This window comes from Giraffa tippelskirchi, chromosome 3 (genome assembly GCF_054371585.1).
Source record: "Giraffa tippelskirchi isolate mGirTip1 chromosome 3, T2T-mGirTip1v1.2.pri, whole genome shotgun sequence".
Classification (NCBI taxonomy): Eukaryota; Metazoa; Chordata; class Mammalia; order Artiodactyla; family Giraffidae; genus Giraffa; species Giraffa tippelskirchi.
In genome coordinates, this window is record NC_137277.1 from 139141237 (window position 1) to 139165458 (window position 24222).

At 38.3% G+C, this 24222-nt stretch overlaps 1 protein-coding gene across 15 annotated transcripts in view; it reads left to right on the plus strand.

Moving 5' to 3' along the window:
- MYO1B (myosin IB) overlaps positions 1-24222 on the plus strand; it is a 190905-nt gene that overhangs the window by 133597 nt on the left and 33086 nt on the right. For 13 of the 15 annotated variants that reach the window (XM_081581387.1, XM_081581390.1, XM_081581389.1 and 10 more), the window contains 8 exons: positions 342-445; positions 1932-2079; positions 2353-2471; positions 7281-7367; positions 8121-8186; positions 18006-18110; positions 20121-20183; positions 23393-23593. In XM_081581387.1, coding sequence (XP_081437513.1) covers positions 342-445; positions 1932-2079; positions 2353-2471; positions 7281-7367; positions 8121-8186; positions 18006-18110; positions 20121-20183; positions 23393-23593 — 893 coding nt within the window. Of the gene's footprint in view, positions 1-341; positions 446-1931; positions 2088-2352; positions 2472-7280; positions 7368-8120; positions 8187-18005; positions 18111-20120; positions 20184-23392; positions 23594-24222 lie in introns of all 15 variants that reach the window. The other 2 variants (XM_081581388.1, XM_081581391.1) reach the window with 1 other exon arrangement.

A 24222-nucleotide genomic window follows, 5' to 3' on the forward strand; every position in this document is an offset into this window, starting at 1 on the left:
CCTTTTATTTATTATTACAAACTGAAGAAAATCCAAGTGTCCAACAGTGAGAGAATCACTAGGCTGACATGATATGTATAAGGAAATAGCACGTTGAAGATAAATAATCAAAATATGGAAAGGGTCTGCAAAAAAAAAAAGTTTGAAATATGTACACATGATAAAGGTGATTTTGGTCAAATACTATTACTGATATATTTGAGTTGATACCATTCATTTTTGTTCTTTTGGTTCAATGCATAGTATGAAAGTCTTTTTATCTGGAGGGTTAAAGGAATGAGATGTTAAGGATGATTAGATTTATTGAAGTAACTTATCAACTCGTATGTGTGATTCAATAGATAAGCTTAAACTTGAGCGAGATTTCAGCAGATATAACTACCTGAGTCTGGACTCCGCCAAAGTTAATGGAGTGGATGATGCAGCAAATTTCAGAACCGTTAGGGTAAGGTATAATGCTTTTATTACTCTTTAAAATGGGTAACGCTATATTGCTCAATCAGAATTGTTAAAGTTCGGACTTTTCTTTGATTCCTAACTCATGCTCGCAAAGGTTTTAGAATTATAGAATTTATTGTATTCTTATTAGTTTGATATTTTACTAGCTCAAAAGTCATATGGTATTGAGAAGGCCAGGCTTTATTGGAGCATGCAATGTTACTGTTTATCAAAAGGAGCTTTCTTATCTATTTTGGGGTTTGACTTTTTATATTGTACTGGAATTCCAAATGTATTTATAACCACTGCTCAGTAGTTAATTTCCACAAGTGAAAACTCTCCTACAATCATGTTAAGTCAAATCTATTTTTCAGACAGAAAGTCATGTTTATATATAGTTTTTGAAAAATCCTCATAAAACAGAATAATTAGCATTTGTGTTCATTAGGAAAAGAATTGTTTTAAATTAAATTCTGCTTTCTATGTTTCTGAGGCACTTGGAAAGTTGCTTCTATTAGGAAATGATCCTGATAACTGTTATTTACTTCCAGATGATCCAGCTGCAATAGTGGCAGGGGTGGGGAATAGGCTGGATTATAGATAAAATAAGATTAGAATCAGTTCATCTTTAGGGGTGAGTGAATATAACATGTGGTTTTCTCCTGCTCTCTAGACTTGTATATGTTTGAAATTTTCTAGAATGATAAATCTTATAGTACTCCCATTGCTGTGTAATCTAGTCATTATAAATAAATAGGCAGGTAGATTGATTGGGGTGGGGGAAGTAAATAAGTAAGCAAGCAAACTGGGCTGTTCTCCAAAAAGACAACATTTCTTGAGAGTATCATTTTTTCTAAGTTGTCTGAACAGCCTCATACGGAAGCCTGTTGATCCCTGGTCATGATTTTAAGTTTAGGACCAGTTCTGTGACTACTTTGCTTGGCAAATCATTGGCACTCAATAAAAATTTATAACTGGATGAATGTTCCTTATTACCCATAGTTCCTGGAATTGAGCACTTCACTTTTGCAAACCAGTTTTTCTCATATGTGAAATAAATGAGGAGATTTTTTTGTAGGGGATTATGTAAGGTTTTTTTGCTTGGTTTTGTTTCTAGCAGCAGAACTCCAGTATGAAAACACACACCCTGCGGTTGGAGTTGGAGTGGGAACCGAGGGCTCAGCTCTCCACCTTCTCTCCCTCTATCTTCTTCTTCACAGCCCATGAAATACCCCAGGGCTCCTTGAATCAGAACTTGAAACTACTGAACAAGATAGAGCCCCACATTGGTTCTACTTCAGTTCATTCATTATTGGGTTGGACACAAAGTTCGTTCAGATTTTTCCATATGATGTTAGTTTTATCTTTTGGAAAGTTTACTCTGGGACACTTTGTCTTTTTGATTTTTTTTCAGAGGCAAGTCTGTTTTATGATTTATTTTTTTTAAATAATAGAGAACTGCAGACAGAAAACAGGTGCTTTTTCTCCCCCAGAATGCCATGCAGATCGTGGGTTTCATGGACCATGAAGCCGAGTCTGTGTTGGAGGTGGTGGCTGCGGTGTTGAAGCTGGGGAACATTGAGTTTAAGCCCGAATCGCGAGTGAATGGCTTAGATGAAAGCAAGATCAAAGATAAAAATGGTAAGTCAGTGGAGGATGGGCCCTGTTGAGCAAAACTGACTGAACTTCTGCCCAGTTTTTAATGTAGAAAGTTAAACTTGCTTTGAGTTGAAAAAACTTTCTAGTGAAACCAAGCAGAAACGTAATTACGGCTCAGTCTGAAGTCTTTTGATTTATATATTTTACACTGATTGGTTTGAAAATGATTTAGAAAGAACACTGTAAGCCTTGAAAGTGATTGATTATTAACAGCAGATATGCAGTAACTCTTTGTGACCATTCCCCCCACAACAGAGTTAAAAGAAATTTGCGAGCTGACCGGCATTGACCAGTCAGTTCTAGAGCGAGCTTTCAGCTTCCGAACGGTTGAGGCCAAGCAAGAGAAAGTTTCAACTACACTGAATGTGGCTCAGGTGGGTGAAACCTAATGTCTGGAAGGGAGTTTTTAAAGTCTTCAGAATCTTGTATAAGTGGAAACAAAAATTTTATTTTTCAGGCTATTATCCTGCCATATTATATTCTAGGCATTGTTCTAGGCACTAGGGGTACAGAGTAAACTAAACACACAAAGATCCTGCCTTTGTGGAGCTTAAAATTTTGGCAGGAGGAGCCAGACAACTCAGTAGACCTAGAAAATTTGTATAGCAAGCCAGCAGGTGATAAGTGCAATGGACAAAGAGAAGAAAGTAGATCAGAGTAAGGGAGACCCATAGTGTTCGGGGCAGAGAGGTTGAGTGAACTGAGAAATAGCTGGAGAGTCTTGAGCACAGATGGTATGATCTGCCTTGTAAGGGGTCATTCTGGCTACAGTGTAGACAGCAGAGTATAAGGGACAGAGGGTGTCTTAGTCACTTTGGCTGCTATACCAGAGTACCGTAGACTGAGTAGCTTTAACAAAAAACAGTTATTTTTCACAATTCTTGAGGATAGAAGGCTGAGATTAGAGTGCCAACACAGTCGAATTGGTGATGAGGGCCCTGTTCCTTATATACAGACACCTGCCTTCTTACTGTGTCCTCACATGGCAGAGAGAAGGAGTGAGCAAATGAGTTTTGGTGTCTTCATCCCCGTTTAAGGGTACCGGTCCCGTTATGGGAACTCCAGCCTCACCACCACATCTAAATCTAATTGCCTTCTAAAGGCCCCACCTCCAAATACCGTCACACTGAGGCTTCGACATATGGATTTGGGGGAGGGGGATACGCATTCATAGGGGAGCGCACAGTTGTGTGCTAACCCAGAGTCGATGGTGGCTTTTGAACCAGGTGGCGGCAGTGGAATGAGAAGTATATTTTGAAAGGGGATGCAATAAGATTTGCTGATGCGTTGGTATGTGTGAGATGAAAGACAGAGAAGAATCAAGGATGACTCCCAATATTATTGGCCCAAGCACCATTACTGATTTGGAGAAGACAGCGGGGGGAGCTGGCTGTGGTTAAATGACCAGATTGGCTTCCCTGCCTTTCTTACCATTCCCCCTCCACCCTCCACACTTAGGCCAGTGGAGTCTTTCTAAGACACAAGTCTGAGTTGCTTATGTCTTCTCTCCTTTGGTTCAAGGATGGATGAACAGAGGTATTCTGGCATGCTTCTATATGTAGGAGCTTGTATAGACCTTTTCAGTGTAAATCCTTTGTTCTATGGCTTAGACACGGTCCCACCAGTCAGTGTTGATCTGGGCTAGAATTAAATGGTTAACTCAGGATTTTTCCCACTCAGGCCTGTTCTGTCTAGCTGTATTTTCATCCTCCTTGTAAGGAGCCTTAAGCATCTGCAAGACAAAGAGTGGGCTTAGTCTTTCTCTCTACTGCTCTGAGCTAGTCTCTCTTACTAACCCAGAACACATACATGCATTTAGCTTTCTTTCAACATTGATTTCTTATTTTGGGCGAGCAGTTTTGACTATGAAAATACTATACCTTTATAATTATGTAAATTTGAGGTATGACAATCCTTTTCTAGCTATAACTGCTATGTGTCCTTCTTCCTAAGTTACTACTACTGCTACGATGTCTGTCCTTGTCCACCTCACTCATTCAAAGTCAGATGGTGAGTCACTTGCCTCATCAAGAAAAATTGGTTGAAAGCCCACACAGTGGAAGCCTCCGTGTAGACCATTAGTAGGGACATAAGGGATTAAAGAGGATTTTCAGAGAACATGGTTTCTGAGCCAGTCTTTGAAGGATTTAGATGTATAAAGAATGGACGAAATGGTATTTCAAAAAGAAAAGTGTGAGAAGAGCCAGGTTTGGAGTACATAGCAGAAAAGAGTTACTCAGGCTTGGTTAAGGCTATAGATATGTAAAGAGGATTCAGAGCTACATGGCTAGAAATGATGTCAGAGTGGATTGTGTGCAACAGTGGTTCTCGAACTTGAGGGTGCATGAGAATCACCTGGAGGGTTTCTTAGACACGGTTTGCAGGTCATACCCCCTGGAGTGTTTGGTTCAGTAGGTCTGAGGTAGGGTGGGAGAATTTGCATTTCTAACAAATTCCCAGGTGATGCTGCTGCTGCTGCTACTGTTCATCCCGAGGTCCCATTTTGAGAATATTTCAATAGCCAGAGTGGGGACAGTGAAGTATATAGTGATGCGATGAGAAAACATCTGGTTAAGAGGCCCTTTAGGAATGTTTCATATATATTATATATATATGGAATATATATGGATGTATTTTTGTCTTTTTAGTGTGTGTTTTATTCTTGCTTTTTAATCATCCTTTACAGAAATCAGACCTGGGTGCCTCTTACATTTATAATCTTGAGTCACCTTGCATCACTGGGTAAAACTTTCCCCCATTCTTTTAACCACTGACATAAAAGAATTGGCTTGAGATCTTAGATTATTCAGCTTTTTATTCTAGTTTTTTTTGTTGTTGTTCTTGTTGTAGGGTTCAGAGAATTTGTTTCTACCAATCTTATGGCCTAAAAGATTTTGATTCCTACAAGATGTGATTTGTTTTATTACCTTTTCCTCATAGCTTCAATTCTTGGGCCCCATTATTATCTTTACTGCCCTATGCCTCATTTTCCCCAAGGCATTTAGCTCTTTCCCCAGATGGAATGACTAATATTGAAATAACAGAAACTCAAGACAGAGTTATTATTCAGCTTCTACCACATACTTGCTCCTTGGCTCCCAGAGTCCCTGTCATCTGACCCTAAATGACTTCTCTCAGTTTCTTCCCTGATAGTTCTCTAAATGCCATACTTATTTCTACCTGGGGCCTTTGCTCCTGCTTATCTATGTCATTGCTAATTCCTTCTGCTGTCTAGATGGTCCTTGAATTGTACCTCATCTAGGAAGCCTTCCATGTTCATAAGGCCCTGATTATTCCTCCTCTGAACTCATTTTTCTCCTGCAAACTCCGTTGGAACTTGCCCTTTGATTGTTGGACCTCCCATATTCCTCTCTAAGCTCCCGGAAGGTGGGCCCCATGCCCACGCATCTCTGTGTCTCCACTTGCCCTACTGTGCTGGGTCACGCCTCATACTGGACATCATCATGGAAGCAGATTCCTCCTGGGGTTTTTCTCCAAGAGCTTCATTAGCTGCAGAAACACAGTCTTGTCATTTGTGCTTAGAATCTGAGATGGCGAGTCTGTGCAGTCAATGTCTTCCCTCATTTCTACACACCTTACTCATGATCCTTATATGGGAATAAACCTTCCTTTGGAGGATATTACTATGGAGATGAGGTGGCAGCAATCAGACCCAAAAAGCTACAGGTAGTAAACTGACATCCGTGAGGCCAGATACAGCTCAGTAGGTGTATTTTATTTGATGAATTTTTGAGGAAAGAGTAGTTTTGGCTTATTTGTTTTCTTGTGTTAGTTTGCTTTTTAAATTTTGAATTTAAGTGCCTTTAACCTGAAATGCAGCCTCCAGCTCCCTTGGACTCCGCTATTTCCCATTGATTTCTATTGTGCAGTCCCTGAAAGCATCTGAGTTTGAGACTTCTAAATAAGTATTTGAACGAAACAAGGACGATTAAGATTGTCAGTGGTTACACTTTAAAAAATATAAAGCCGTTTACCAGAATAAGTTGTCACTATTCATTTAGTTGTATACTGAAACAGTGGTTTTTTTATAGCAAATTGCATACAGTTAGGAGAGCTGGATGATGTGATGATGAAATAGGGTCTGTTGATAAATAAGTAGTGTTTGGAAATGACTTGAACTTAAGAAAGGGGAAAGGATTAAGGAAGAATTATCTAGGTTTATAAGGCCATAGAAGAGGACGAGGACACTTCAGAATACACCTGCAGACTATGTGCCAAGCACTGTTCTAGGCACTTAAATTATCTATTAAAAAAAACAGAACAAAACCTAGAAGAAAGTATATTGGAGAAAGACCATTCTTTTAAATTAAACGTTCTGTCTGTGTGTCAGCATTTTATATACATTTTCTTCTGTGGAATTATTCCCTCTGCCCCCTAGCCCCCACCCCATGTATAGTGTTGGACAGTCAAGCTTTATTTTTTCCACGTCTAGGTGGATTTTCAAACCCTCATTGGAGTAGCTGCCTGAGACTTAGGGAGACAGGTTTGGGATTAGCATGGAAGTATCAGATAAAGGGAAAAGGTACTCTCTTCCCATCTGTAGTATGTTACCATGAAGCGAGTCTGTTATTAACGTTGTCACACTTCATTTAAAGAAGAATTGTAGAGAAAGAATTTTCACATAATCGAGTATATTGTGTTCTTTATAAAATAAAAATATAATGATTTACTTTAATTGTAATGCCCAACTTTCTGTTTATAAACAATGAAGTACACACATATGTCTCATCTTAAAAACAGCAACAGAACCTCTTCTTTCCTTTCCTGGGGCCAGTTTCTTCTTGGGCTGCTGCTGCCCGTCTCCAGGCCTGTCCCCAGAGCAATGGTGTCAGACACATCACTAGTACTTACTTCCTGCACACTCTTGGCACCCAGTACGTTTGTTGAGGGTCTGTTAGGTCTCCTGACCAAACCCAGCTTTCTCCAGCCTTTGTATTCTAAATCAAGATCAGAGAGACATCCATGTCTACTACCTATTCTTTGTTAAGTAGCTGTGAACAGCTTTCAAATAGATAAGCAATGAAAGCACTTTATTTTTATTATACAAAGTATTATCCAGCAAAAAGAGTTTTCAATATCTTTTTAAAATATCTTCATTATTTTATTGAAATTAAGCATTGTGGTAATTGTGGGTATTGAGTTTTTCTTTTTCTTTTTAATAGGCTTATTATGCCCGTGATGCTCTGGCTAAAAACCTCTACAGCAGGTTGTTTTCATGGCTGGTAAATCGAATCAATGAAAGCATTAAGGTACTGCATCTCTATAAACAGATAAATAAATAATTGTAATAAATGGTATTCAGAGTATAAACATAAAGTTAAGGATATTTTAATGTTATAATCAGGCAAAATCGATTAGCACTTACTGAGATTTTTCTTTAAAAAGCATTTCCCTTGTTTAGGATTGAAATTTGTCAGCAGTTCTGTTTTGTTTTGCATGCGTGTTATAAGAAATCTCACCAGTGAATAGTCTAATGGTATTTGCAGAGTTACTGTGAAAGAGAGCATCCTAGGTCCTGGTTGTGATTCATCTAGTGACTAGTTATACACACTTGGCTGAAGAGGTCATTGGATCAGTCTAGCTATAATATGTTCTTCAAGAAAATGAGAGTATTGGACTAGATGGTTTTGAAAGACCCTATGATCTCTTTTTTATAATTAAGCATCTAATATAGCATCTGATAAAGAAAGTATAATGATTCCTTCTTTAAATCATCTATTATTAAAATTTGGGGGAGATTCCATACAAATGGAATCTTTATATAAATATGAGAAAAAGAAATTAGGAAAGACTTTAAATACTAAATTTTGTCTAGAGTTTTCAAATAAACACTTTTCAAATATAAACTGGCTTTCCTCTTTCATGTGTTTAAAAATACCTAAATTATATTCTTCTAGGCCTGAGACACAATTAACTTGTAATCTATGTCTAGAGTCCTTGTTATGCTTTTAGTGTTATATGTAATGCTTAAGTTAACCCTTCAATTTGAAACTATTTTTAAGGCACAAACAAAAGTGAGAAAGAAAGTCATGGGTGTTTTGGACATTTATGGCTTCGAAATTTTTGAGGTGAGCTGCTTTTAATTATTATTATTGTTATTATTATCTTTATTTTGTGAAACAGTTGGAGATTAAATCATGTGTTCTATAGACAACATTTAGTATAATTAATATGACTCTTAATCTACAAATAACTTTTGTAAAGATGTAACAGTTGTGTGTGTGTGTGTGTGTGTGTGTGTGTGTGTGTGTATGTGTGTTAAGAGCTGAGATCCAGCATTTTGAAGACTGTGCTGTTTAAAAAAACTTTCTTGTATTAGTACTTGACTTTTGAAATTGCAAATTCAAAATTCTTACTGTGAAATTCCTAACAAAGTATATAGACATTCTGTCTGTAGTTATTAATATTTGTTCACTTGTAGGTTGCTTGAAAATCAGATAGGATGGTGCCTTAAAAAATGCCAGAAATGGGAGAGCCAGAGGCTGGCTGTGGCCTGGCCAGAGCTGGTTACTTCATCTCTGTAGGACTCAGGCAGAGAGTGTCTGCATTACGTGCTTTGTTAGGTCTTATCCAGATGTCATCCAACTGTAATCTTACGAGTTCTGCTGCACAGGTTGAAAGAAATTTTCAGTTAAAAGTTCATAATGAAATTTTTAAAAAGACCCCATGTTCATTGCAAGTTAAATATTTAAACATGATAGACTTATATTGGAATTTCGTATTTACCCCCTTGCTAACTTTGACGTTTAGAAGCTGTTTTAAGGACCTGTTAGGCATCCTTAAAGGACTCTCACTTAAAGTGAGACCTAAAGGAGTCTTACTTTTAGGACTGGTATTTTAGTTTGGTTCAGGAAGAATAACGAGTAGATCAGGCTCCTCCTTTCTTAACTCTCCCCACCAGTAATTTGTGAATCCCTTTAAACAACAAGGCCCTACCCAGAGTGAGCACCCAAAGAATTTACATGTTCCAAGTATAAGCATCACAGGGTCACAAAAAAGACATCAGCTCGCTTCCTGCAGCTCCGCCAGGCCTTTCTAGTAAATGCCTTTTTCTTACAACATTTACTTTGGGGATCGTGCCTTCTCCTTGCTCTATCATGTTCCGTTTTTAACAGCTAGAGGGAAATAATCATTGAGGGCTGCCTATATGCAAGAATTGTAGTGTTATGTACATTGTCTGATTTAATTGCCACAATAGTCTCATGGAGTGGCTGCTATTATTTCTCCTTTTATAGAAGAAGCAGCAGCAGCAGGGCTTTGAAGGTCAAGTATCTATCCCAAGGTTACATGGCTACTATATGTCAGACTCAGGACCTACATCTTAGGCCTCTTTGATAAATAATTTTAAAAAGCCTTCTACTGGGCTTTTCTTTACTTTTCTCCCCAAACTCACATGGTTCCCAGTATCTGGAGACAAAGAAAAAACCCAAACGCTTTAAGTCTCTGAAATGCTCCCTATTTCTGCACCTTTGTCATCATTCTAAGCTCCTGGTCATTGCGGGTCACCTTCCCAGGGTTCATCTGTGTGCTGGTGGAAGAGTGCAGGGGACCTTTGTGCTTCCTGCTGCCCTTGAAGACTGCCCTTCAGCACAGTGTCTGCTTATATTGGTGTCCCTTTAGCAGACTCTGAAAAGGAGAGCTCCCAGTCCCTTGGTAGGAGGAAGAATTTGGGATTTGTGCATGAGGAGGATTGCCTGAGTAGACTCAGAAGTCATGGTGCTAAAATTAGTTTCTTTCCAGCAAGACCTCAGGTTACTGTCACTCGATGGGCACTAAATGTCAAGTCATTCTTGACCATTATCAGGGAAAGAGGTTTCTTACCCAGCACATTGCTTATCTTCATTTAGATGGTTTCATGCGCAGGGCAAAAGCAGAGATCTCACCAGAAAGTTAGGGGGAAAAAGTCTATTCATTGATGTTTCTCAAATCAAATTAATTTTATTTTTCTTTGGCAGAAAAAAATTCACTGATCCTTGGCAGTGGGTGAGCATTTAGTGTCATGTCACAGTATATGGAAGCTTTTTTTAAATAGGATAGTGGAGTCATGATAGAACATTGGGTTGGCTTCATCTTCCAGTAAGATCTAATTAGCCGTGGAAAAAGAGACCTGCCACGTCCTGCCCCCGAGTTAAACCTCATGAGCAGTTTGACCATGTGTCAGTGAGGGAGTCATTTCCCCAGGGTTTATTCAGTACCTCCAATGAGCCAGAATGCTAGTGGTAAGCAAGGCAAAGCTGTTCCTTGCCTGCATGGAGCTAATGGTCTTGGTCCTAAGATGGAGAGTCTGTTGCTGGCCGAGGACACATCCTCTCTCTGGTAGGAAGCTCTAATCCGGAAATTAGATTTCTTCTTTAAAATGTTTATTATAGACCTAATTGGGCTTCCCTGGTGGCACAGTGGTAAAGAATCTGCCTACCAATGCAGGAGACACAGGTTCGATCCCTGAGTTGGGAAGATCCTCTGCAAAAGGAAATGGCAACCCACTCCAGTATTCTTGCCTGGAAAATTACATGGACAGAGGAGGCTGGTGGGCTACAATCCATGCAGTCACAAAGAGTCTGACACAATTTAGTGACTAAACCAACGAACAACAAACAAGCAGACCTAATCATAACAGAATTTAGATGTTCCAAGTAGAAACTTCCTGTAACTTAGCACTGAGTGGAACACTCTTTAGCAATCCAGGAATATTTTTCATTTATGGTTAATTCAGGTTTTTCTACAAGCCTACCTTTCTGAACATGCTTTCCTTCTGCAAGTTTTATCACCGTTTTTCTCAACATTGTTATAGTTATGGACTTTCTGAAAATGCCTGCATTATGTTTCTAAATGGTCTTCCTTTCTTCAAAAGAATATACTCCAGTTCAATAGTTCTCAAACTTAGCTACATGCTGGACTCACCTGGGGAACTTTGGAAAATTCAACTGTCTGGACTGCACCCCAGACCAATAGATCAGAACTTCTGGGTGTGGGTCCAAGCAGCAGTATTCTCAAGCTCCCAGGTAATTCCAATGTGCCATCAAGGTTACTTTTATAAACAGGAATCTTCAGTGTGAACTGTAAATTCCAAGCGTATATGGTGTCCTTGCCATTTGACCTCTGCACTAGATGCCCTGCCTCACCCACAATTCATCTTAACCTAAATCTAATCTGTGTGTATATAATGTTCCTAAAACCGAACCGGTTATACTTTTACTCTTCTTAAACAGATCAGATCCAACAAGTCGTATGTCTACAGCAAATCTTATGATGGCCGTAAAATCTTTAGAAGTTAATTTTCCTTCTCCATGCAATAAATCAGTAAATGAAGTTCCCCCCCATTTCTTGAGAGAATTAAGATTTGTTTTTGATTATAGTTAATTGTTCTCTCCATTTTCCTGTCTAAACCTTCTCAGTTAATCTTTCAAGCATCTTGATTTTTAATAATCTATTTATGCATTATTTCTTTTTATAAATAAACTTATTTGGGGCAAAGGCAGAGGAGGGATTTGGTTGGGCTCTTTTAAGGTACGTTTACCTGCTTTTTGATTCAGAATTAGAAAGTTTTTTTTTTCTTTTAATGTATTCACACAAATACCCCAGATCCTGTTACACATTTTCCTGGATTCTCAGCAAAATTGGAACATGTGGAAATGTCAGAGCTCATCAGGTTGAACACTAGGAAGCCAGATAATTGAGGACGTAAAAGTACCATAAGCTCATGTGCAAGGGCTCAGAGTATGACCTAAGAGGAGGTATTCAGAATCCACATCAGTGCAAAAATGAAAATTTCAGTGATACTGTACACTCAATTGAAAATAAACTCATAGAATATAGAGAAAATTCTTCCTTTTTTTCTTCAGTGAAAAATGGCTGCAGAAATGAAGGTCCTGCCTTTTGGAAAGCCCTGGGCATCACTTTCAAAATTGTACATGACTAGAAGGAATTTTTAAAAATGTTTCTAATTCTGCCTCTTGACCCTACTGACAGTTCCCATGAGAATGTTTTTCAGCTGAGCTGGTGGAAACCTTTCATTTACTTTGGTCTGTCTCTAAACGGAAGAGGGAAACTGATGCATTAAACCATGGGATGATGACACATGCGTTTGACTGCAAAACATTCCAGTCTCAGCTGGGTGAATGGCCCTGCCTTGCTGGCCACATGTGATCTGATGTCAGTTTGGAAAACAGATTAGTGGAACACTGATACCAAAAATAAGGTGAAATGAATTAAAGTTCATTGAGGAGAAAAATCTAGCTATACATCCTGGTAGAACGTATTCAGTTTTGCAAAGGAAGAGATTTATAATCTAGACACTCCAAATCTTCACAATTAAGCTTGGATATTCTTATAACTGAATACATGCCCTTAGATCTCTGAGGAATATTTATAGCATCTCCATAAAGTAGCAAATGCTATTCTTTAAAAAAAAAGTGAAACTGAATTCAAAATAATGCTGGGCAATCTAAATTGATTCAACTCTTTTCTAAGTACTTATCTAATAGAGTTGACAGGTGGTTTACTGGGAAACTCTTGTTAGTGTCCTATAGACCAAAGCAGGACAGCAGTGACTGAATATTTTACCTCTCATATGGCTGAGCTAGTTTTGCACAGGCCAGATGCTGTTATTTGCAATCAGGCATTCTTACTCATCTTGCTCTCAGAACCTCATTGAAAGTGACCATTTATAGTAAGGCTCTGATAGGCGAGGTGCCATGATTGTTTCAAATTAAAGAATCTAAGTAATACTTGGGGAAATGTCAGTGTGAGACCAACTGGTGAGTTCATCTAATGATTATAGGATTTGTTTTCTAAAATATTTTTTAAAAGAAGATTGATTCTAGTTACAGGGAACATCTTTTGTTCCAGCTTTTTGTATTTAATTTTGTCCTTTATATGCTGGAGGACTTATAGTTGAAGGAGATGATTGAAAGTAGATTTTAGAATGAAAATGGTGAGAATTAATATAGTTCATAGCATGTATATGCTTGTTTGTCAATGTTGTTGCTGTAACTTTTTAAGTCAAAGCGTATTTAAAAAGTATTTAAGAGAACTGGAATGCTGTTTTTCTAATGTTGACCATGTTTGAGTGGGTACTGGAAAGAAAAATGTTACATATTTAAAGGGAAGTTTTCTATAGCTTCAGTCAGTTTTGTGAGTGTCTTTTGAAAAGGAGAATCTTTAATGTTAAATGTTTCTCTGTTACTCTGAGGATTGTTTTTTTTACAAAGTTAACTTTCTGGGGAGGAAAAAAAAAAGTGGCTCTTGATCTGGGGCCCACTTCTTGTCATTGTGATTTGTAAAAATGGATTGTTAAGCGCATTGTATTTTTCTGTAGGAAGAGCATTATAAATGGGGACTGCCCAAGGGTTTTCCACTGAGTAAACCTTTGCTAAGACCAACAGCACACTTTAAAGTAGTAATACAGCCCAATTCCTAAAATAGTGTTGTTACAAAGTTTTAGAACTTTTAGATAAATGTACTATTTCATTTGTTATGCAAAAGACTCCATTGTATGTAAAATATGGAACCCCCACCCAACCTGTTACATCCAAACTTTGACCTCAGATGAAAGTGTTGAGCTATGGGAAATATCGATTAAATATGTAATTAATAGTGCTTTTTGCTGAGGTAAGTCATGATCTTTGTTTTTGAACTGCCCCCCTGTTTCCTACATTATCTACATGCTAAGTTGCTTCAGTTGTGTCCGACTCTTTGCAACCCTATGGACTGTAGCCCCCACCCGCCCCAGGCTCCTTTGTCTGTGGGATTCTCCAGGCAAGAATACTGGAGTGGGTTGCCAGAGGACCTTCCTGACTCAGGGATCGAACCCACATCTCTTGTGTCTCCTGCATTGGCAGGTGGGTTAATTCATCTACAGACTCCTTCCCACCCACCATCCTAATGATGGAGTTGAAGGAGGTGCCTCTTTTATTTTACATCTTCCTTTCAATGTTTATTATTTATAAAGAGTATTAGATTTAAATATCTGTCTTAAAGAGTATAAGACATCATTAGCCTTCTTTATTGCTGAGAATATACAAATATGATAACAGGCCAATATTTTTGATTCATCTTTCAAAATCACTCCAAGTGGAAAGCTCATGGTTGACATGAGTATAAACTGGCTGTGAATTTTGGGAGTATGAATTTTTGGTTTTTTTTAAATTGAAAGGCTGTACTCAAACTCTAGAATTCTTAATAGAAGGCCTAGATTTTAAAATGTTGGTGTATTTTATATCTCTAAATACAATGAGTGCTTACTACACCAGTCTACACTTTGTAAACAATGTAGAACAGTATAGAACCTAGACACTTTGCTGTTTACTTGTGTTTTCTAGGGCAGTCCAACAAGGGTAGGGGTGGTTCTGAGCTTCATTTAAGGGGATTGTCTAATGGAAAATTCAGGATGTTCTTGTGCCAAGAGTTTTAGTTTTATCCTTCAGTCTTTAGGGATGAATGTGCTTTAGACAATGGAGAAAAATTCCATGTGTGGAGCATGGATAGAAAACTGGAGGGAGAGGAGGTGAGTCATTCATGAGAACATGCTCCTGCCTACTTCCTCCTTTGGAGACTTTGATTCACAGGACTATTGTGTACAAGAGAGAGCCTGGCTCAGGGATTGCTGGCCACCAACAGTTCTCAACAAACCAAAAATCATCCAAATTCCAAGCTGCTTTGGTGCTTACGTATTTATGTGATGGTTCCTTGACCCAGTTTAGCTTTTATAAAGGGGAGCAGGAGAACCTGGTGACATTTAACGCTTATGTAAATGAAGAAGTTGAGTGTGTGCAAGTTGTACCTGTATGAACTAGTACCAGACTGTTCTTTAATTTTCTGCCAATTGTAAATTTTTGCAACTTACATGTAATGATTTGTGAAGTCTCATTTCCCCCAAATTTGGGACACTGTCAACAACTTAAACATTAGTCACAGGAAATATGATTGCCTTCATTTCCAGCAATAATGAATCACTCTTTGACAGTTGATGGCATGTTTGGGGTCTGTGAGGTAGGTTTGCAGCAAATGCAAGGTGTTTCTGTAGGAAGTAACCTGGCTTCTGCCTTATTGACTGTGCTATTGATTTTGGGTTTTGTTCTGTAAGCAGCAGGTTGAGGTCAAAGTCAAGTTTTTGTTCTTAGGCTATTTCCAGAATACTCTCCTATCCTTCTTGTTTGTATTTGAAGGGGACACAGCATGTGCACCACAGGAATGGGTCGCTGTGGTGGGAAGGAAGGGAGGGGTGCCCTGGATCTCTGTGAACTTCTTCACTCTTTTGGTGACTTGCCAACTTTGTCCCCAAGTCTTTGAGTGAATATGTCAGACACATTTTATTTTTGCTGATAATTTAGCATTAGAAGTACTACATTCTGAAGCTTTAGGACTTCAAGCAGGATATATGATATATTATTTCAGGCAAACGGTCTTTATCCTCAGTAGCTCTCACCTAGCAGAACTCCAATTCAGATACCACATGCAGGGTAGGTATTGTGACCCTGTCTTTTGAGTTGATGGGACACATGTCTTGATCTCAGGTTTTGTGCCGATCAGAAATATAGCCTGGATGATAAAATCTGTCATATGCACCAATAAATAACTGTCCATCAGTGTTTACTTTTAGAAGTTCATTGCAAATTGAGAACTGACTGCATTTTGTGTAATCTGTCCCTTTGTGCACCAGAATGCAGTAAGTATGAACTGTGTGCAGTGCTGGTCTGTTGCATGTGCCTGTGTTAATAGTTTCTCCAACTGTGTGAAGTTTTTGCAGTAAATAGCCATTGATTAACTGTGTGTGGATATGAAGTGTATTATAGAAGTCATACAAGAACTTATAAAAATTGAGGAGAAATTTACTTTAGCTCAAATTTACGCCTTAGGTTGTATTGTAATTGTGAAGCTTTGCCTTGGTTCCTAATTCGCTTGTGTGTATTTCATAGTCCTGTTCTGGAAGCGTACCTCCAGCTGCTCACAGCCACATACTGTGTCAAGGACACCAGTTGTTCTCCCCTCCCTTCTTCTCATTACTTACCATTTGAAAATTTAGCATAATTTTGTTTAAATAGCTCCATGGGTACAAACCTGTTAAATAACAGAAAGGATTTACTCCATGAATTAAAAAAAAAAAAAAACAATGAAGATCTGCTCCTATAAATCACTAAAATTTTAATTTTTTGTACAAGTTTTAACTTGGGATAGTAGCACTATATACAGATATATTTTACCAAACTAGGAAAGCCAGGCTTTCTCATAAATGGCCTTATACTGATTATAATAAGGCATCTATTGATATATCAGACCAACATCAGCTGCTGAGAATTGGAGCACTTGGTTTTTAAAACTTGACATGAAAATGAGTGCTGGGGAATGACCTTCATGTCCAGGACTATATTTATTGAATGTTCTGGTGATAATTGTGTGCCTTTTAAGTAAGAACCTTCAGGACTTAAAAAAAAACAATCAAAAAAAAAAACACCACACAACTTTTATCTTCAACATTTAACACTAAAAGATTAATCAGTGATAATATATTTTATGTGTAGTTTATGGTTTAGAGTTTAAAATTTCCCTGGATTAATTAGTTTTACTAGTGATTAGAAATCCTTAGCCAACCTCTAGGACAGTATGTGGTTAGGTGCTTCCTCCTAGGTATTGTTTTACAATTTGTGCTGGTTGAACTGAATTTGATTTTGAAAGATCAGCTTTCAAAAGACTATTTCTTTTGATTTCATCATTTATGGAGAGATTTGAAGGCAGCTGCTCAATATTCACAGAGAGGTGAGCTTCAGTTCTGTCATTACAGGTGGCTCCTCTTAGCCTCAAGGCCAGGACTGTCCACCCCAGTGGGAGGAGAGTCCGTGGTGTGGTCACCATATCTCACTCTCACTGCCACCATGTCCTCTCTGTGCAAAGAGGGGGATAGAGGTGAAAATCACAAGTTTTATTTGCCAGAGATGCTTCTTTCTGAATGGTGTGGTTCTTGGTGAAGTGTTTTCATCCAACAGACATGCATTTTGTGCCCTCTATATGTACAGCAATACCTTAAGACCTGCAGATTGTTCAGAAATGGTATAAGAATAGATCTTCCTAGGCAATAACTCGGCTGTGAGGAAGAAACTGCTGAGAATCATAGAAGTGATACATGTGTGACCCTTCTGAGAGAAGATTGTTTCTAGCTAGGCGATGATTTTGATGTACTGATTCCCTTGAGTCTGTTTTGTGAGCCCTCCATTCATTCAAATTCACTCATCCAGTACATGATGAGTGCTTGTTCAGGTTCAAGTTGCTGCAGGCGTGGGCTTCCGGTGGTGAGCAAGAGATGTATAGTTAACCCTTTTGAAATGTAAAATCCAGTGAGACTGATTAATATGAAACGAATCAAAAGGTATGAATACACATGTACATGCTTATATACACGTAACGTGATTTTTCACAAGTGCTGGTATGTAAGAATCAATGAGGGATATGACCCTGGGTGGGGAAGTAAGAGCTCAGTAAGAGATCTTTCAGAAAGAAAGAATTTCTTGAGCTCCAGAGTTTCACCTGAGAATGGAAGACTGAGAAGTTGGGTGACTGAGATGAAGAATCTCACTGTTTCTTTGCTGATCTTCTGGGGGGAATGTATTTACTTTTCATTTTTACCATGTGTGGGCTGCTTATTTGTCAACTAAAATTCTCCATTCTCTAAAAACTGCATAACTTGTGTATCCTTCATTCATTCACTTGACTCGTGAATCGTTCCTCGCGTGCCTGCAGTGTGCCAGCCTCTGTCCGGGAGCTGTGTGCTGGGCCGCGGTTAGGTCCTCAAGACAGTGTGTGACGTTTCTTATGGAGTGAGATGTTAGAGTTACATTGTCGTGGGAGCACCGCTGGCATGCTTTATAAGGCTGTCTTCATGTTTCTCCACATAGGACAACAGCTTCGAGCAGTTCATTATCAATTACTGTAATGAAAAGCTGCAACAAATCTTCATTGAGCTGACTCTTAAAGAAGAGCAAGAGGAGTATATACGGGAGGTAATGTTGAAAAAAGTTTTTAAGTATTCCTTTTTAAACTCATAATACAAATTCTGGTTTCAGAAGACTATTCAGACATGACCTTACCATCAGATGTATCAAGTACCTTTTTAAAGCCTGTTTGTTATGACATCTAAGCTGACTGGGAACTTCTTTGCTGTGGCTGCAGGACAGTGCTCAGCACATAGTAGGTGCTCACTGGACATCAGTTGACGGACTTGAGTCTCACAGGATTCCAGTGCAGTGAAATAAAATAGTACCCTGTTAAGGAACTAGTCTGAGATGGTTGAACAGAAAAACAGTGGTACATCTGTACTAGGTCCAAGTAATCAGCAGTGAGAAGGAACAAACAGTTGATACACACAACAGCATGAAAGAGTCTCAGATGCATTTTGCTAAATGAAAAATGCCAGATTCAAAGGCTACATATGTATGAGCCTATTTGTATGTCATTCTGGGAAAGTCAGAGGTGTCGAGGCACCAGTGATAGAGACATAATTCAGTAGTGGCCAGGGGATAGGTGTGTGACTACAGAGGGGCAGCTTGGGGGAATTTTGGATGCTGGTTGTGGTGGTGGTCGTTACCTGACGCTACGCATTTGCCCAAACTTAAGAGAACAGTACACCAAAAAAGTCTTGTATATAAATTTGAAAATATTTTAAGACTTTGTTCAATCTTTGAAAGCATTGATTTTCTAAAATTTTTAATAAAAAGCAGGTATTAATGCTAGTGCTGTGTATGTATTATCTCATTTAGATGTAGTTGGAAAATAATCAAGTAATTTTTACATAGTACATTCATCCTTAATTTTAAAACACATACTTGGTTTTCACCCTTTGATTTTTTTTAAATAGCCAACATTTTTCTATGTATCAATGTATTTATTTTAGACAAAAGGAGAAATTTTATTGTATCTGTATTGCATTATATTTGTTTCCCTTTCATTTATTGCTTTAATCTTTTAGTAATATTACCTATTTTTCTTCATTTTTCTATAGTGTCATTTTAAGTCATTAAAGACACAGAATCCTCTTTTTATGGCCCCTCAGTATAGATTTTTCTAATGTGAATATTATCCCCAGTGACTTAGTAAAATAACTCATCTACTGAAAAACTAAATCATAAATATTCCATCTACCATTTGGAATTATTATCATGCTTTAGAAACATTTTATACTTGAATGACACCTTTTTTAACATAAACATCCTAAAAGCCAGATTCATTCTCTTCCTGTCTTCTCATCCTAAAGCGAATACCCAAACTTTGATCTATAACTTAAAACAGTTTGAACAGATTGTCTAAACCAGTTCTAAGAGTATATAGGAAGATCCTTAGCTTGCATTATGAATTAGCTCTTTTCCCTTTAGAGGAAAAATAAATGTTTACACTTGTAGACAGAGTGTAAGCAGATACAGAATGTTTACATTTGGCCTCCCAGCTTTGGCTTTGTAGCTAATGTTAGAACCAGTGCCTAGGTTTTCATTTTTTCTTTCTGTTGAAAATACTTTTCTTAGCAGTGTTCTATTTTTATATTTGAAATAGTTAATGGCCCTAAACATGGGGTTGATTCCAAAATGAATTTCTTCCTTGTGATTACAAATTAAGAACAGAAAAATCTATGCCTTAGGTTCTTGGGTTCAAGTTCTGACTTATTTCCTTATAAACATTGTAAATATACACAAAGTAATATTGACCCGAGGGCCTGGGGAGTAAATGGCCCAGAGCCAGCAAAGTGCATGGGAAATTGCCACAGATGGGAGTCTGGAAGGGGAAGCCGCCTCAGCCCAGGTCAAGGGCATTTATTTCAATCGAATTGTGTCTCTGCTAGACTGCTGCATTACCAGAGTTTTGGGAACCAGAAGATGACATTTGCCACACTGACTTTTGTAAAGGAAATTTTCAGAGAGGAAGCGGAAGATAGCAAGATGGACAAAGTCTTATATTATAGATAAGTAGTGTTGTAGCATCATTATATGGGATTTGATTATGTTCCGTTTTTTCTTTTTCAGGACATAGAATGGACTCACATTGAGTACTTCAATAATGCCATCATTTGTGACCTAATAGAAAATGTGAGTATTAAGTACAGTTTTCTAACAAGTTCTTGGTAGTATAATTCACTAGCTACGAATGATCTGACTGCCTTCAATGTTAAGCTTTAGTATTTCCAGTATTTGAACATGTTAGAGGAATACAGAGTTCTGTGGAGACTTTATCACAAGCTTAAGAAATTGCATGCAGTTCTTAAACACATTACAGAGACAGCTAGACATTTTGATACTTAGCCAGTATTCCCCACGCTCGTCCTATTGCTGCATCACAGAGCCCGTTCTTGACGCTTGGATGCTATGCCCTTAGGTACACCATTCTGTCTTACGTTCTGGGATCCCAGGTCCAATCCACAGCTCCTGGAAATAAGAGCCCTGATCATAGGAAACTCAATAAAAAAGATGTTTGCCAAATCAAAATACGCTGTTCCTAAAATTCTAGTGACCTCTTAACATACTATTCAGTGGTTATTATGAAAAAATAATTGTTGGTGAGGATGTGGTGAAATAGTAATCCTTATGTACTGATGGTGGGAATGTAAATTGATGCAACCGCTATAGAAAACAGTGTAGAGAGAGAGAAAAAAAAAAGATAAGAAAACAGTATAGAGGTTCCTTAAGAAATTAAAAATAGCACTGTTACGTGACCCAGCAATCTCACTTCTGGGTGTATATATCCAAAAGATACAGAATCAGGATCTCAAAGAAGCTTCTTCACTCCCACATTCACTGCAGCTTTATTCACAACAGCCAAGATAGGGAAACCACCTAAGGGTGCGTCCACAGATGAATGGGTAAAGAAGATGTGGTGTACATATACAATGGAATATTGTTCAGTCTTGAGAAAGAAGGAAATCCTGCATTTGTGACAATAAGGATGGACTTTGAGGGCATTATGTTAAGTGAAAGAAGTCAGAGAAAGACAAATACTGTATGATATCACTTGTGTGTAGAATCTAAGTTAAAAAAAAAAAAAAACCTCAGAAACAGAACAAGATGAATAGTGATTGCCAAGGGCTAACGTTTGGGGGAAATAGGGAGATGTAGGCCAAAGTGTACAGACTTCTAGTTGTAAGATGAATGAGTTCTGGGCTCTGATGTACAGCATGGTGATAGAGTTAACAACACTGTATTATATATACTTGAAAGTGGTTAAGGAAGTAGGTCTTAAATATTCTCACCACAAAAAAAGAGATGGTAATTACGTGATGTGTTGGAGGTAACTAGCAATATGGTTGTGTATCAATGAACATGTTGTACACCTTAAACTTTCACAGTTTACAAAAACAACAACAAACCCCCACACAGTTCAAGTTAAAGTAAAGAAAGATAAAGGCACCATCTCGTGAGCTGAATTACATAGGATCCCAGGGGTGGCTGGTATAGATCCCAGCCTTGCTTTAGGGATGTGATGGACAGTGTGTGTGACTTCACAGGTGGCCAAGGGCCATGGGATTTTTCAGGTTACAAATTATGCATGTGAAAGGCTTAAGGTATGAAAAATCACTGCATCATTTTTAGTAACCTTTCCAAATCTAAGATTTTTGTGTTTACATCATATTCTGTAGTTTATTATGAATGAATTGATTGCAGGAAGACTCATTTGTGTGTAAAAGCTTAGGATCCTGACCTTGATAACAAAGTAATTTGAAACAATGCATAAACTTAGCTGTCACCGTAGATGAGTGCTATGTTTCAGCAACAGAATCACAGGCTCTAAATGTCCAACAAGTCATTTGCTAGTCATCTTTAACAAGATGATTTTGAATATTATATAGTTCACCAGTATCTTTTCCTTCAGTATTCACAATATTCTTGAAAGCTGCACCTTTGAGTATTGAATTAAAAAAAAAATTCTGAGCCAATATTATTTTTCAATTAAAAAATAAACATTGTTTTGAAAAATTTGGACAGTTTTGGATTGTGAACACTAATATTCCACCTAAGCAATTTAAAACTGTAGTCTAAAGTTTAGAAAATCAATCGATTTCCTGAAAAGTTTTTCTGGTAAGTTTTGTGACCAAAGTAATTTGCTGAGTGAATTTTAGCTTTCAGAAGTTGTGACTAACACTTTTTTCTTCATAAATATAACATTACACTTAATTATTTCCCTTTAAGAAGGGGGGGAAGGAACAGTGGTAATACACCTAATATAGCTAAATTATCTCAGCCCCAAATCCCCTTGCATATGTGATTAAAGAAACTCATGTCCGCGTAGGAGCCTGTATACATAAAGGAAATGTTTCCTTTCAGCAACACCTAACAATAATGTTTATTCTGAGGATGTTATGAACATACTTGATCCCTGAGAGTCCACACTTCCCCCAGATTTTGTGTGTGGAATGTTTAAGTGCTGGTCAGAGGATGTCACGGCCTTGTAAAGAGAAGTGGAGAACCATGAGACTTTGCCCTGGCGGAAGTGGGTGGGGCTGATGGTCAGTAGATTGTTCTCCGTGGAATGGAGATGTGTGGGCCCGTAGGGCAATCGAAGGAACAACAGCCTTTATTTAGCAAAGTAGAAGTTTCGTGATATTTCATTTGCTTTAGTTGGGCTGACAGCTCTTGGGATAAATATGATCACAGGGTCTGAATACTCAGCAAACAAATTCTCAGCTCATGTTTAACATCCATTTCGAAATTTAATATGGAAGGAGAATTTTATTCTAAACAGATGATTCTTGAAACATAGCTTGATTGCATTGATCATTAAAAGCAGCATCCCAATCACATCGCTTTTTTTCCCAGAGAAAATAAACTATTTTGAACACGTGAGCAATTTGGAAACATCTGAAACCAATTTCCTTCTCAAGCTACAAATCAAATAATGGCCTTAGAAGACAGTGCTTTGTGATTTATGACCGCATGTTATACAGACAGTAGTGTCACATTAGTTCCTGACTTTTTCTAAACTACATAAGTTTCAGTCATCAGCCTGCTGAGGTGGCTGAGGTGACTCCTAAGTCCTGTTCTGTGGGGGAGGCACCATGGATGGGGGGAGGGGGGGAACCTCATAAAGACACTCCTGCCCCCTCCCGCAACACACCTGGGACACCCTGGAAGTGGTTGAGTCCTGTGTTTTTCTTTGTTATTTGTTTTGATTCTCCGCTTTTTCTTGTAACAAAACAGAATTTTTCTTGTGACTAAGTTGATTGTGTTTAACAGCATAATTAGGAATAATTATGAAAACAATACAGTGAAGAAGGAAGGAAACCTTTTTATTTCCTATCTTCTAGAACACAAACGGGATCCTGGCCATGCTGGATGAAGAGTGCCTCAGGCCGGGCACGGTCACGGATGAGACCTTCCTGGAAAAGCTGAACCAAGTCTGCGCCACCCACCAGCATTTTGAGAGCAGGATGAGCAAATGCTCCCGGTTCCTCAATGACACGTCCCTTCCTCACAGCTGCTTCAGGATCCAGCACTATGCCGGCAAGGTGTGGGAGCCCGGGACCCCGGGGAGGTCACAGTTACTCCCTGGAGAGCAGACACCTTGCCTCAGAGATGGCGTTCTGACCAGCGCCGGCTCTGGAAGGTTAAATGGAGCTGCTGAGGGGGCATAGAATCCATGAATGTTCAGTGGGCATAGACTCTGGACCATACTGAGAAAAATTTTACTAGTACTGAGATCTGAAAGGAAAGCCAGTGGACCTAATCAAAGAGTTCAAGTATATATTAAAAAATCAATTTTATTATTTTCAAGCTCAGAGCTAGCCTATAAAAAAGATCTATTGACACACATAAAAGATTTGCCAGTAATAATTAGCAGTCACTAAAGACAGTACGGTTTTAATTTTTTCAATTATATGTATTTTTTTGATGTAGCCCATTTTTAAAGTCGTTACTGAATTTGTTATAGTACTGCTTCTGCTTTATGTTTTGGGTTTTTGGCTGCAAGGCATATGGGATCTTAGCTCCCTAACCAGCGAGCAAACCCACACCCCTCAGCATCGGAAGGCAGAGTCTTAACCACTACACTGCCAGGAAAGTCCCTACAGTAATTATAAGTTATAAATAAGCTTGCAAACGTCAAAGGAGAAACAAAATCTGATTTTGTATTTAATAA